The sequence below is a fragment of the Gavialis gangeticus genome, unplaced genomic scaffold (genome assembly GCF_001723915.1).
Source record: "Gavialis gangeticus isolate Ggan-Ray unplaced genomic scaffold, GavGan_comp1, whole genome shotgun sequence".
NCBI classification, from domain to species: domain Eukaryota; kingdom Metazoa; phylum Chordata; order Crocodylia; family Gavialidae; genus Gavialis; species Gavialis gangeticus.
In genome coordinates, this window is record NW_017728995.1 from 3043452 (window position 1) to 3057836 (window position 14385).

At 38.6% G+C, this 14385-nt stretch overlaps 1 protein-coding gene across 2 annotated transcripts in view; it reads left to right on the forward strand.

The window, feature by feature from the left end:
* Window positions 1-8393, forward strand: part of P2RY1 (purinergic receptor P2Y1) — an 8777-nt gene extending 384 nt beyond the window's left edge. The window contains exons 2-3 of one of the 2 annotated variants that reach the window (XR_002095001.1): window positions 1181-2527; window positions 5463-8393. Coding sequence is in view for 1 of the 2 variants with exons in the window: in XM_019503168.1 (XP_019358713.1) it covers window positions 1251-2342 (1092 nt within the window). In the remaining variant the exon portion in view is untranslated. Of the gene's footprint in view, window positions 1-1180; window positions 3614-5462 lie in introns of those variants that run through there. The other variant, XM_019503168.1, reaches the window with a different exon arrangement.
* The last annotated feature ends 5992 nt before the right edge of the window (window positions 8394-14385 follow it).

The following is a 14385-nucleotide window of genomic DNA, read 5'->3' on the forward strand; positions in this document are numbered from 1 at the left end:
CCCGCCGGCCGGGCTCGAGGGGCCGGCGCTCGGCAGCGCCTTCCCGGCCGCTTCGCCCCGGCCGCCGCCTGTCTGCTCGCTTTCCACGTTGCTTTCCCCTCTCCCGGGCCGCCTTGACGCCCCCGCCCCTCAGCCTTCATTTTGAGGCGCGGCTCAAAGGGGCTCCCCCGAGCAGGTCTCTGCATCGCTTCCAGCGCCCACCGGGCAGGCGTCTTGCCAAGCAAGTCGCTCAGTCCCCGCGCAGGTCACCTCTGAGCAGGGGGAGCAGAGGGGGCCAGGTCCTCGTGCCCGGCCATGGCTGGGGAGTCTGGGGCCAACAGAGACCCAGCCGCCCCAGAGGTTGTCTGAGAAGGGTTTTAGGGGGAAAGAGACCTAGGAGCGGTGTAAGTGGCCAAGGAGATGTTTGGGAGAGAGGAAGAAACCTTGGAGGAGCTCAAATATTACAGAAAGGGGCAATATGAATAGCTGTCAGGTGGGGGAGGCCAGGCACCAGGAAATCTGGTTCTGCCTCTGCCATTAGCCTCCATTCTTTCCCTCATGTATCTCCATTAGCCTCCCTCTGAAACTCCCAATCCCTTCTGTCCCCATTCCACCTCCATTCTCTCTCTTCCCATTCATCCCCTGTTCCTATATGTCCATCTTGTGGCCCTAACATGTTGTCTTCACGTCTTGAATCCAAGCTCCTTTCAGCTTCTCTTCCCTCCCCTGTTTCTACTCCCCTTCAGCCCCTAATTTCCATTCCAGCATCTTCCCTTCAGCCAGCCTGATGCTTACCTGCTGCTTCTCTCTTTCCCTCATCGCAGCCTGTTGCTAGGATCCAGCAAGGGGATCCTTGAGGGAGGACCTGGATTGTCAGCCTGGCGCTCTGCACAACCTTGGTCCTACGGTAGCTCCCGGCGGCAGGGAAAAAGACAAAAATCTGCAGGCCGTTGTAACGTGGGGTAGGAGGGTATATGTCGGAGTCATGTCAAATGGGCGACAGTTGGCAGATTCGAATATTTAATAGAAGAAGTTCATGCCCTGCACTGAACTAAGCTGGATAGAGGATAAAAATAATTGAATAACGGAAGCGCAACACTAAACAAGTGGGCATGGATTCTTAAGCTACGAATAATTTTTGTTTTTGCTTTTATTCAATATCAAGTTCCGACTGGGTCTTTCTTTGCCTTTTTTGTTTTAGATGCTTTCTTGTCCTCCCAGAGACGCTTGCTGCTTCACCCTTGGACCTGTCTGACTTTAGTAGAGAGACCATGACTGAAGTCCTGTTCTCAGCTGTTTTGAATGGGACTGAAGCCAACTTGCTGTCCAGCAGTGTTTGGTCTCCGGGAAATGCCACTAGCAAATGTTCCCTCACAAAAACTGGCTTCCAGTTCTATTACCTGCCCACCGTCTACATCCTAGTCTTTATCACCGGGTTCCTGGGCAATAGTGTGGCAATCTGGATGTTTGTCTTCCACATGAGGCCTTGGAGTGGCATCTCAGTTTACATGTTCAACCTGGCATTAGCTGACTTCTTGTATGTCCTGACTCTCCCTGCCCTGATTTTTTATTACTTTAATAAAACTGACTGGATCTTTGGAGATATCATGTGCAAACTGCAAAGGTTCATCTTCCATGTGAACCTCTATGGCAGTATTCTTTTTTTGACTTGCATCAGTGTGCATAGATACACAGGAGTGGTGCATCCTTTGAAATCACTGGGGCGGCTGAAAAAGAAGAATGCTGTTTATATCAGTACCCTTGTCTGGGTCATTGTTGTGGCTGTGATCTCTCCAATATTCTTCTTTTCTGGAACTGGGTTAAGGAGAAATAAAACCATTACATGTTATGACACTACTGCTGACGATTACCTGAGAAGTTACTTCATTTACAGTATGTGCACCACTGTGTTCATGTTCTGCATCCCATTCATATTGATTCTTGGTTGCTATGGGCTAATAGTGAAAGCTTTGATTTACAAGGATTTGGACAATTCTCCTCTTAGGAGAAAATCAATTTACCTGGTTATTATCGTGTTGACAGTCTTTGCTGTATCTTATCTTCCCTTCCATGTAATGAAGACCTTGAATCTAAGAGCCAGGCTAGATTTTCAGACTCCTCAAATGTGTGCCTTCAATGACAAGGTTTATGCCACATACCAAGTGACAAGAGGTCTGGCTAGTCTCAACAGCTGTGTAGATCCTATTCTCTACTTTTTGGCAGGTGATACCTTCAGAAGAAGGCTGTCAAGGGCAACTCGAAAAGCATCTAGAAGAAGTGAACTGAATGTGCAATCAAAAAGTGAGGAAATGACTCTCAATATTTTAGCAGAATATAAACAGAATGGAGACACAAGCTTGTGAATGAAAAAGATTTGCAAACAGAAGCACAGTCCACCTGGTTTTAACACAGTAGGACACCACACTGTCATGAGTGTTTGGGAAAATCTACCAAGCTTGCTTTTGTAAAAAACAAAAAAAAAAAACAAAAAGCAAACAAACAAACAAAAAAAAACTCATTTTCTGAGCCTAGGGAAAACTTGAGCAAAGTAAGTGAAAAAAAAAATCTTAATGGGTAAAAAAAACCTTTAGATTTCAGTTTTTATGTTTTTTATGCTTGCAATATTTTATCTTGTCTTTCTGATTGGTGTCAGATATAGTAAAACAAAGTAAACCCCTAAGGGGAAAAATAGCGTTAAAAGTGTTACTGTTTTATTTATTAATCCTACTTGCCCAGAAAAGCTTTTTCCTTACCTAGTCACAGATTTTTAAAAAATGAAATAAACTTATATGGGGTTCAGTCCATTCATCCTAACAGTTGTTTAAGCTAAGATCGTGATACAGTAATCTAATTTTGAATGCAGTCATTTGATTTCTGTACCTTCTACTTTTGAATATTATAGAAAGAATTTGGTCTCTCAATAGCACGATGTATGATTGAATCCTCACTGAAGGTATATTGCATGTACAAATTATTATTATTATACATGAAACCTGTTGGTGAAATCCTGACCCACCAGAACTCAAACTGGCTTAAAGCAAGAATTGCAACCCAGGTTTTAAAACATGTAGATATACAGGCTTCTAGCTAGTTTTCTGTGCAAACTCCTGCTTAACACACCATTGCAGTCAAAATTATGTCTAGATGCCAGCATTGAAAAGTGAGCAGGTGATCCTCTACTCAATAGTTTAGCACTTAATGCCATGTTTGTTCTCATTCCTTGCTACTGTTCTCAATGAGAAGACCACAGAATAGGTTGGAATGGCAGAACTGGGCACTTTGCAAACTTGATTGACAGTTGTTTTTGAGAGTGATAAATTTTGACCAGCATCCGACTACAGACCTGACATTTGGCATCTAATGCTGAAAGTTTGTATCAATTTCCTCATAGAAATAGATGTTATTGAAAATGTCTGTACTTTTGTCTGGGCAAAAGCTACAACTATTTGAATGATCTTAATCTTCATTTGGTATCAACAATCTTCTGAGATAACATAAGACCTGATTCCCTTGTAAAGTCTTTTAAAAATGGGCTAAAGAACAATATTTTTGTAATCAGAAAAATATATAAAGAACTTCATCTCTCTCTTTTTTGCTGTGAATAAAGTATTATTGTAGTAACAAGATGCCAAAATACGCTACAGATAATTTCACAGTGGAAGTGAGTCTGAGCCACCCCCTATAATTTATTTAATCCAAATGTAGAAAGAGGTTGCCTAAAATCAGGAAAAACAATACAGAATCCTATTAGTGGAAAAGAGCGGTCTTATAATGAACTGAGAACAGAACAAATCTGTGGGGAATAAAACTTAATTTATTTATCAAATATATTGTTTTGATACGTGTTTCAAAATATATGCTAGAAAACTGTATGAAAGATCTGGAATTATAAATTTAGTGTATAAAATGCAGTGTTATATAATCTCGTAAATGGTTTTAACAAACACTTATCCCCTCAAATTTTATATTTTGGATAGAAACACACTATTTACATCTTGACTATTAATTTTGAAAGATTGAATATAAGCAGAAAAAATAGCTCGAAGTATTTCTTGACTACATTGCGAAGCAGCTTGAATTTATAAACATAAAGCTACTTAATCTGCAAACTATTTATTTATTTATTTATTGGAAGTCTAAGTACAAATGTAAAGTATTGTCTAATACATTTTAAATGATTTTGTTTTTCATATTTTTCAGAATTGGGCATTAATGGAAAAAATTAATGAAATGTTCACATTGTTGTAATACTGTATACTATAACTGAACAGTTTTTACAATAAACTCTGTTTCACCCCACTAAACATTTTAGACTACCATTCACTGTTGACATGTAGCCTGAGTATAAACTGCTGCTTAGCAAGCATTCTATCTTACAATGATAGAAAATACGTTAAAATTAATAATTTTAAGACCTACAGCAAAATAAACAAACACCTTCCAAAAAAGCCCTAAACTGACACCAAGGCCAGTGCTTTGTGGCAAAATATTGTAGGATGCATAGGTCTTGGTTCCCACTGACGCTAAATCCCATTTATGCTGCCAAAGAATGAGAATCTGGCCCACAGTATGTTGTATGAAACATTATGTACTTATCTGAGACTGTACTTAACTGAGACATGCACTGCTTGGCATAGCAGATGGTTTAAAGACAAAATGTTGGAATAGATTTTCAGCCTGTTCTCTCAATGTTTTGTTCTTACATGTTTAAATCCATGTTACTTTCCAAAGTTTTGTGGTCTATTTTTCTTTCTTCTTTCAATCAGGAAATAAGATATTCCACTCATTTTTGTTTGAGAAAGTTCCTATATGCCTAGACACTCAGTAGAGAGTAAAGCCTTGAATTCAGGTAAGTCTATTTAGATACACTTTTAAGGAGGATAACCTACCCAACCTAAGGCTTTATGTTAAAATGTGTATCACTAACATGCTAAAATGACTGTTTATTCATTTATGTACATTAGGCCTAAAACAATTAAAAGTGAGAGTAAAGTTCTACAGACATAATTGTACCATTTGTACCATTTGCATTTATGGAGTGAAGGCCAGTGCAAAACCGTATAACTCCTTGGACAAAATCTACTCTTCCTGAATGAGAGATTGCTGTGCTTCTCTTTCTTCATGGGTGTACAGTATTCTCCTGTAATGCACCATTCCCAATAGCAAGGAATGATCTAGTACCTATTTGGAAGGTTTCTTCCAAATACCAATAACTAACCCATTTTCTGAGCCAAGGGGAAACTTCAGCACATCAAAGTACGAAAAGAAGTAACGACAAAAAGTTCAGCGCAGATCTTGCTTCCATGCACTTTTGAGGGAAAGGTACACAGTTTTAGTCCACTGTGATGACTCTGTCTGTAATCAACTTCCATTTTAGAGAGAACCTGCACAAGCAACAGATATCATTCACAGATAAGCTTCCATGTTGCAATGAGAAAAGACATTAAATACATTTCCCTTAAAATATATTTTCTTTTTTTCAGGTCCTACCACATCCAGAACTACCATCCTGCTCCGATGTGACTCCCTGATGTGCACATATTGAGATGTCACAGTTACCACTAAACCCAGCTGGAACATGGAGCTGATCCACACAATCTCATGTTAAGTCCCTTCTTCTTTTTCTAAAACATTGCTGTATTTGGCATATACTCTATATCGTAGAGTAGGTAGATCGATGGCAAGATCATACAGAAAAGACTTCTTAACTCCATTCTCCAGCATGGTTACTTTGTATCTGCAACATCACAGCACAGTGTATATTGGGCCATCACATCGAAGAGGAAGCTGGTCAACTATGGCAATTACAGACCGTAAATAATAGGTTTTCCTAGAACAGTGTTTCTTAACCTTTTTAGACTTAAGGCATCCCTTGGAAAGTATTCGGTCTTAGCTTTCACTCAATTTCTTGACCATGGAAAAATGATAAAGTAGTTCTTCTGTTGCAAAGATCTTAGACTACAACAAGCCAGAATGGCTTTGACACTGTAGATACATATTTGAAATCTCTGGGTTTACCTGGTGAATCATATAGGTATTTATATCCCACAACACCCTTAAATGGATCTCATGGCATCCCAGGATGTCACAACACCCTGGTTGAGAATCATTGTCCTGGAAAGCAGGTTAAATGCCCCTCTTAACTTACCCCTGAAGGTATATCGGCAATATATATTTTGTACTAAAAATGATCACCCTGACTAGTTTTGAGGCTAAAGATGCCTTGCATTTATTCACAGAACAAGCATGGTATAGGTGATAGAAGGGTAAACTTCCCCTAAATCACCTCAGCATTGTTTCTCATTCCTGGCCAAAAGGGACCATCTTTAGGTAGGTAAGAAGAACTTGGTCTATTCTATTCAGTCTTTGACTTTGCTGAAGCTTCCGACTATGATGTCATTTAGCAACAACGATGATAATTCCTTTTGTGGTCTTGTTCAATGGTAACTGAATCTAGGCAGTCACTTCATCATAAAAAGACCACCTTCCAGTACTGACTTTACTAAACTTGAACCAGCAAGTTAAGTGATTGCTCTGTGTTTTATGGTTAATTCCTTGGGCTTATTTTTTTGCTTTCCATCTTTGCTGGTCATCTTCAAAACATAAATTATTTATTGAGGGAACCATTACAACCCTTGGGGTAAATGCTTTTAACAGACTGGATACCTGACCTACTAAGCAGAGCTACGGAGATCCATAAAGAAGCAAATGACTATTCATAGGATACAATTTGCATTCAGCTCCATTGAGCTAAATTTTTCTCATTTATGCCCGTGCATTTCCAGGAAGAGTAATGTTTAATGCAAAATGAAACATCCATGGAATCCAGTTCCTGCACATAGGCTACAGGCACTTTTGGCTGGGTATCTTGGCTGTTTAAATTATGTTTTGCTTTTATATAATCAGTTTTGAGTCAAGTTTATGTACTACAGCAAAAGCTCTGTTATCCGGCACCCATGGGGAATGGGCTATTTCACCTGCTGTTTCCCCATCTGTGGAGAAGTGATGGTACAGGACATAGGAGAGAGCATAACTCCTGGTATATTTTACTGGAATCTAAGTACATAATGCTATATAAAATGATAATTACTTTTATATACCCATCTCCCACTCCCAAAATGTAGTCTCAAGAAAATAATATTCCTTTGGGTATGAGGAGGGAGGAAGAGGGAAAACATGTTTCAAATTCTTCATTCTTCTGGGGGGTTTTTTGCCCCATGTTACTTTTATCCCCTAATAATGTATACAGCTTTCTGTCTGTGACAAGGGCATATTTTCTAAAAATATAACTTAATACATACTATTCCTAGCCTAAGTATTAAAGTGCCCAATTTCTGCCTGGAGTCAAGTTTTGTGAGAGAGAGAGAAATGCACTGTTTTGCTAAATGTTGCCTGAAGTTCTCTCTCAGTCTAGGCATTTCTTCCATGTTTATGAGTTCGTGTGTTTCCACAATTTCCAGTAATGTCTACAGAAGTTACAGCACTAATGATACATAATGGTTTACGTGTTCAGTACATTATTATACAAACATCATTGTCCCTCTGAGTTAGGTAAATTATCCCTATGTATACACGAAAAAGCTGACAGAGAGAGGTAAAGCAAATTGCCCAGGGCCAAACATTTAATCGGCAACTGAGATGGGATTGGAACTCAGGAGAGTGACTCTCTCAACCTATTTATATAAACTATGCTGCTTTTGTGCACGTAATTCAGTAAGAATCTTGCATGTGTACCTGAGGGAAGAATTTGCCCTTCACATGAAAGCTATTCTAAAAATACTAAGAAAAACTTAACTACAGTACAGCTGTTAACTAGCAACATTTTGCTGCTCATATGTTTATTGTATTATTTTTAATTCCAGATGTTTTAGACACTATTGAAAATTTGACTGCTTCATCTGCATCTGTTACAGAATATTATGTCTGGGGTGTAATTGTATTTCATCATAATTTCAAACTAATATGACGGAATAAAACTTGTGATTCATAGGCTATTTTTTGTGAATTTGGACTATATTGTGTCTCATGTGAGTATGTGAAAATGTTTATTTTTCTGTTGTTCTATGTGATTTGCTATTGTTGAGTAAATCCAATTTATTTGTGATTAACAGTGCCATTTAATTTTATTTGCCAACAGAGCAGTGTTACTTGATATTTAAGCTTCTCAGGTTTCGTAGTTAGTTTAAACCAGTAGTAGCTGAAAAAAACAGAATTGTATATAACTCTTATGAATAAAAAAGATGTCCGTTTTTTATGAAACACTGTTGTTTGCATGCAGTTTTTTGTGTAAGGCATGGCTACTGAAGCTGTAACTATTTTTAGTGACAACAGAACTGCAGTGCAACCGCCAGAGTTACTGGCATTGTACCTAGCAACTTAAGACTGAACAAGACCCAATAAAATCATGAAACATTGTTTTGCTGGTTTCTATATTATTATGATAAATTAAATTCACAGGTTAAGACAGCAGCCTTGTCTCTGTACGCACTTGACAAAATCATTAATTAAAGATTTTCAGAAATAGAGAAATTCCGACAGTTCTTGAGGGGCTAGTCTGACCCACTGAGGTTTAAGACAAGGGATGAAGAGGGAAAACATGATTCAAACATCATTATGCATGATCTTTCATTCTAATATCTTATTCAACAGAGCATTTAATAGTCAACAGGGGTCTGAGCTACTTCCTAATACTGATCTTTATAGAGGGTAAAAGACTGCTGAGAGTACATGCAAATAGCTGAGATCAGATTCTGCCCCAATCTTGAATATATACTTCATGCATACTCTATACCTCCTCTAAGAACCTTTTTATAAGCTTCTGTTTTTCAACTGCCACAAAGTTTGTTTTGATGATTCTCACTCTTAGTTTTCCCTAACCTTTTCCCTTTCAGCCTCAGGTATTCATTTCTCCCGCTATTGTGGATCCTCAACAACCTTTATCTGACATACTATAACACCCCTCCGCCCCAGTATTTTTAGTTCAAAGACTAAAATGTATTTACATTGCTTTTTCTTTTTATGCATGCTGTTGCATGCTGATTCTGCTTAAGGATTGATTCCATATTGCCTTTTAGGTAGCTTACAATTTAAAAAATGAAGTAAATTTTTTCAAACATTGTAAAAAGATCCTGAATACATTTAAAAAGGTATTTCTGGTCTGATAATATCATAAAATTGAGTTTTGTATTATTCAGTAATTCAATGTCATTATCTTCAGTGAGAGCCCTACCTTGAACTTGGTTAAGGTTCGTCAAACCAAAGAGATTTTGAATAAAACCTACGACCCCAGCTGACTTCCTGCCCCTCGGGCGGGGAGCTGGACTCGATGATCTCCTGAGGTCCCTTCCAGCCCTAATGTCTGTGAAATCTATGAAAACATTTTAGTGAACTAACATTTTTCAACAAATCTGTTCTGTTGGAAAATTTCTGACCAGCTTTAATCTACACAAGGAACTTTAATAAGTGCAGTAGTACTACAAAATAAATTGAGACTACTCGCATGAATTACTCGTTTGAAGGATTGATAGATCCTTGGTCACCAGGTAGTAGTTATTGATATAAATTTACATGCATAGATGAATCTAAACCAAGGGTGTATGTTTGACAACTTTGATCTAAACCCAAAGTTCTGATCCAAACATAAGAATTTGTAGAGGGTTGGAATCGGAACCACAGTGGGTACATCTACACATTCAATTAATATGACACAATAAAATCAGGAGCTGTTTGTGTAAACTGTTCTCAGGTGCAGTGTCTGCACATGCACCTGAGTCAACAGCAGTTTGAACTAGGGCAGAACAGCCCTGGGCTGGCAGCAGGCTTGGAAAGTTAGTCCTGGATTTCAGGTGGTGGAGGGACTGGCTGGGGCACGAGAATGCCCAGTGTGCAGAGCCGTGCAACAGGCAGCTCCTGTACTGTAGCACCCTCATGCCCCAACCAGCTCTTGTCACCATCTACATGTCCATTTCGTCACGCTTACTCTGCCGTAAAATAGTACTGTCTCCAACTAAGTCAATTCTGCAGGAAAGCACACATGTTGATCAAAATACTGTGGTACCAGACAACTATAGTTACATTTAAGTTGTTAACTTTAAACAAACATTTGGTACAGCTTAACTGGAAATGTATATGACTATTTCATTTGCTGGTATTTAATAGAATATTTAGCCACTTAAAGTGAAAAAGGTCTCAATTCTTCTTTTTCTCTCCAGCATCTTTAAAGTATTACTAATCTAGTACTTGATTTAGATTCAAATAAAATTGGAACATTTCAGAGCAAGATAAACACCTAAAATTGAGTAAGAATTATTCATTGAGATGAATAATTTTTATTATTGTGTCCTAGAATTAGGCTGTAAATCTGAAAAGAGCTTCTCTGGGGAAGTTTTGGAGCCACAATGTTTGATTTTTTTTTTTTTTAGTCTCCCTATTGGTCTTGAACTCTGTTGCAGGTTGCCTGTGGTCTGCATCATGGACACATGATATTGTACCTTTCCAATAGTTTTGTTTCATCTCACTTCAAATCAGCTTATCTTCTTATCTCTATTTCATATTTCGTATTACATCTCCATAAATATGGCATCTTATCCTTTTTTACAGTGAATTGATTCTATAAGCAACAAAAACTATTCGTTTACTGTTCAGAAGCTTTCTTCCTGCTTTGAAACTTTTTAATTTAACTATTCTCTACTACCTTATAACATCTTTTATTTGTATTGGAGTAAAGCCTAGACTTTTTAATCAACTTATATCCTTATTACAACAGGAATAAAAGCAAGTCTGCTCTAAAGAACATGCATTTTTCTTTAAGACAGCACAAAGACAGTAGGTGAAAAACACAAGCAGAAGGTGAATGGTGTGAGGGTTGACAAGTGCATAATGTGCTTTTTTGGACTAAAATACTTGTCTTTTGTAGAAATTCAGTATGATTTTGTTAGTGGAGAAAGTAGATTATAAAATGTAGTATCTACTAAATGAAATAAACTGTTTAACTTTAATTCTTTTACTTACCACAGTAAAACCAGGAAGGCATTAGAAAGTCCTGTATTTTCTTAGAATCATTCTAAGCTAAGTAAGGGACCAGAATACTTGCATGATGGGACACTCACAATTTTTATAAATCATAAAATACAATAGAAATATGACATGCCTATCTGTTCTGCTGAACAATGTAACAGGACTTTCCCACATGTTCTGGCTGTCTATTGAACTATGAATATTAATAAAAAGAATTTACTTTTCTGGAGAGAGCTTCTAGAACTAATTTTCACTTTTAATTTGTTTATGTGTTTGAGACTTTTTGATAGAGATGCCTTAATATTGTTGTCCATGCAACTAAAGGCTGAAATAATTTTATTGTTTTTTAATTCATGACCAAAAGAGACCATTTTAAAAATGTGTAAGAAAGATTGGTACTTGGCAAGTTGAGCTAATATCTTCAATTTTCCAGTTTCTCGGTGCTTTGATATATTGTAAAATAAACATATTAGAATTTACTATCTTAATACATATTTTATTTGAAGACAAGTAACTGTTCAGAAGGCTGTGTTTGCTATGCACTTTTTGATGTAAGAATATTGCAGAATTATAATGGGGTCAGAGAAGGGTGATGAGAATTATTAGAAACATGGAATAACTTTTTATGTTTAAGTTTGAATGCAAACTAAAATCCTGGAAATAAAATTATTTTAAAAGGTTGTTTCAAGTCCCCATAAAAGTCATTAGGATTGAAATACAACCAACTCACTAGCAATTATAGAATTTGCAGCACAGAAGTATTACGGTATTTCTCCACAGGGACTTGGAGACACATTGTTATAGCCACAATGTACAGAGCTATGAGTGTTCAGTTGCTATAAGCTCCCCATTTGCAGGTAAGGGCACTCTTCTTGGACCCAAAGGCTAGAGTACCATATATAGACACCCTACATCAGGGGTCATCAACATACAGCCTATGGGCTGAATCCAATTTATGGAGCCCCACTATCTGGGCCCTGAACTGCCCCTACATCTGAAAGAACCACAAGGGGCATGGTGTGGAACTGGTCGATGGTCTGGATTGGGCCCACAGAACGCCTCCTCTTTCCCCCTTCCCCAGCATGTCTGATCCAGCAGCTGCTCCAGCTGGTCTGGGTCCCACGCTGTATCTGGCATGGATCCTGGAGTGGCCTAGACAGGAACTGGCCTAGACAGGACCTGTGAGTCCAGCTGAGGGTGTGGATCCCGGATCCCAGACTGGCCAGAGCTGGTGGTGTGCTACCCATGGTGCCTGCCCCAGCAGGCCTGGGCTGTGTGTGGTACCTGCTCCAAGATGTGGGCTGCAAATCACACCTACTCTGGTGGCTCCTGGACTGTGCCTCACATGCAGCCTGCTCTAGCCAGTCTAGGATCCATGCTGCACATATGCCTATGAGTGCCATATGCAGTGTGGGTCCCAGACCAGCTGGAGCAGGCACCAGGTGTGGCGCAGTTCCCAGAGCAGTCACCCTGTGTAGCACTGTCTTCCTGGGGCAGATTGCATGGGTCCCAGACCAGGTGGAGCAAGATGAGGGAGTCCATCTGACCCATGATTTAGCCTGTGTCACTTACCTGGCCTGTGGGGCCAGATGAGTTTGACACCCCTGCCCTACATCCTCCCTAGTTTCCATAGAGTTTTTGCACTTACTCATACCCTGTACATACTTCTTCTATGATAAGAGTGTCTTACATGTTTAATGGTTACATAGAGAATTTTAAAACAACAACAATAAAAATAAAACATAACCTTCTCTATTTAGGTACTAAAACATATTACAGTTAATTCCTAACCTTATAGTCCTTTATTTCAACAAAATTTTGTGCCAGCAATGACTCCAATTTTGAGCCTTTGAGGTCAATGCCATCATATGTCCCCAGGTCTGTGAGATGGTCAGAGTTCTCAGTTTCTACTGAATCAATAAAAATTGAAAGTCTAAGGCTAGGTGTAATATATTTATATATATGTAGCAGGAGCCTAGGATGAGGTTCTAGAGAGGAACTCCAGGCTGAAGTAAACAGAGAGAGAGGAGAGATGAATTAAAAACAACACTTTTTCTCAGAATTCCTCATAGGGTGTTAGAAGAAAGTGACTCTTACTGTGATTTTTTTCATTGTCACATGAGAGTGGGTACTTTGTATCTTGTAGCAGATGCTTATCCCCCTCACCAGATTGGACTTCTTGGTGCTAATGATCAGTTCTGGCAGAGGAAACATACAGCATCAAACCCTGCTCTGAAAAAGCTTAGATTTTAGTTCACCTTTACGTGTGACATTTGCAAAACCACATGTATTTTTAGCTATTCTTTAAGAGAAGTTCTTCTTGTCAACTAAATAGCAGTCCCACTCTTTGCCTGGGATGAATTCTTTAACTTATGTTATCAAGAACCATATAAATAGCAACAGATAGAAAAGAAGATGAGCAAATAAGGATATATACACAACAATATGTAGGGTTAACTTGATGTTATCCTAGACCAGAGCAAGGCACACAAGTTGTTTTTATCCTGAATATATTATTTTCTATTATCCACATCAAAGCTATCCACATTATGCTTATTTCACAAGCATGGCTCCATTGAGCTATGCAAAGCAAAGCTATCCTAGGAATCTGTCTGAGGACTGTATATCTCTATGGGCAGGAAAGAAAAGGGAAACCAGAAGTCAGGAGCAAGGAACTGTGGGATTCCCCCTCTACTTAAAGCAGACCTCCCCTGCTTCAGGTTTGCTTCATTGGAATACGTTCCAAGCACTTTTCTAAAGGTGAGGGCATAGACACAACCAGGGGTAGTGTTGACCTCACACCTGTAGGTTCAGCAGAGCACTCAGGCTAGGCTGTGCTGTGGTCCAGTTTACAGTTTACAGTCCAAGTGGTTGTTGGGTATGGCCTTAAGGATGACTTTAAAGTTGACCATTATTATGAACATTACATAACCTTAGAGAGAAAAAACAGAAAAATGGGAAAATAAAATAGAAACACAACTGAGATATAAAGGTTAGTCATGAGTAAATGTTTTTATGTACTTATGTGAAGTACAGTAACTTTAAGGGTGCTTAAGGCTCACTCTAAAAAATGTGGTTCTGTATTGCTTTTATTTCCTGACTGTTATTTTCCTAACAGATAATCATGTTGCTCAACTCAAACTGATCTCGACTAACAGCAACAAAAATTCAGCTCAGTAACTACAAATGTCAAAGTTTGCAACATACTTTTTTTTTCACTATTCATTCTTCATCAGAAGCTACCACCCATGGCTGTAAAGAGTAACAAACCATCTTAACACTTTATCTTCCAATTTTGAGGAAATATTTGAGTTGAAGTATCATTTCGCCATACAAGAAAAGCTAGTGCTATCAGTTTAGGAGATATCTAAGTTAGAGAAATCTAACTTC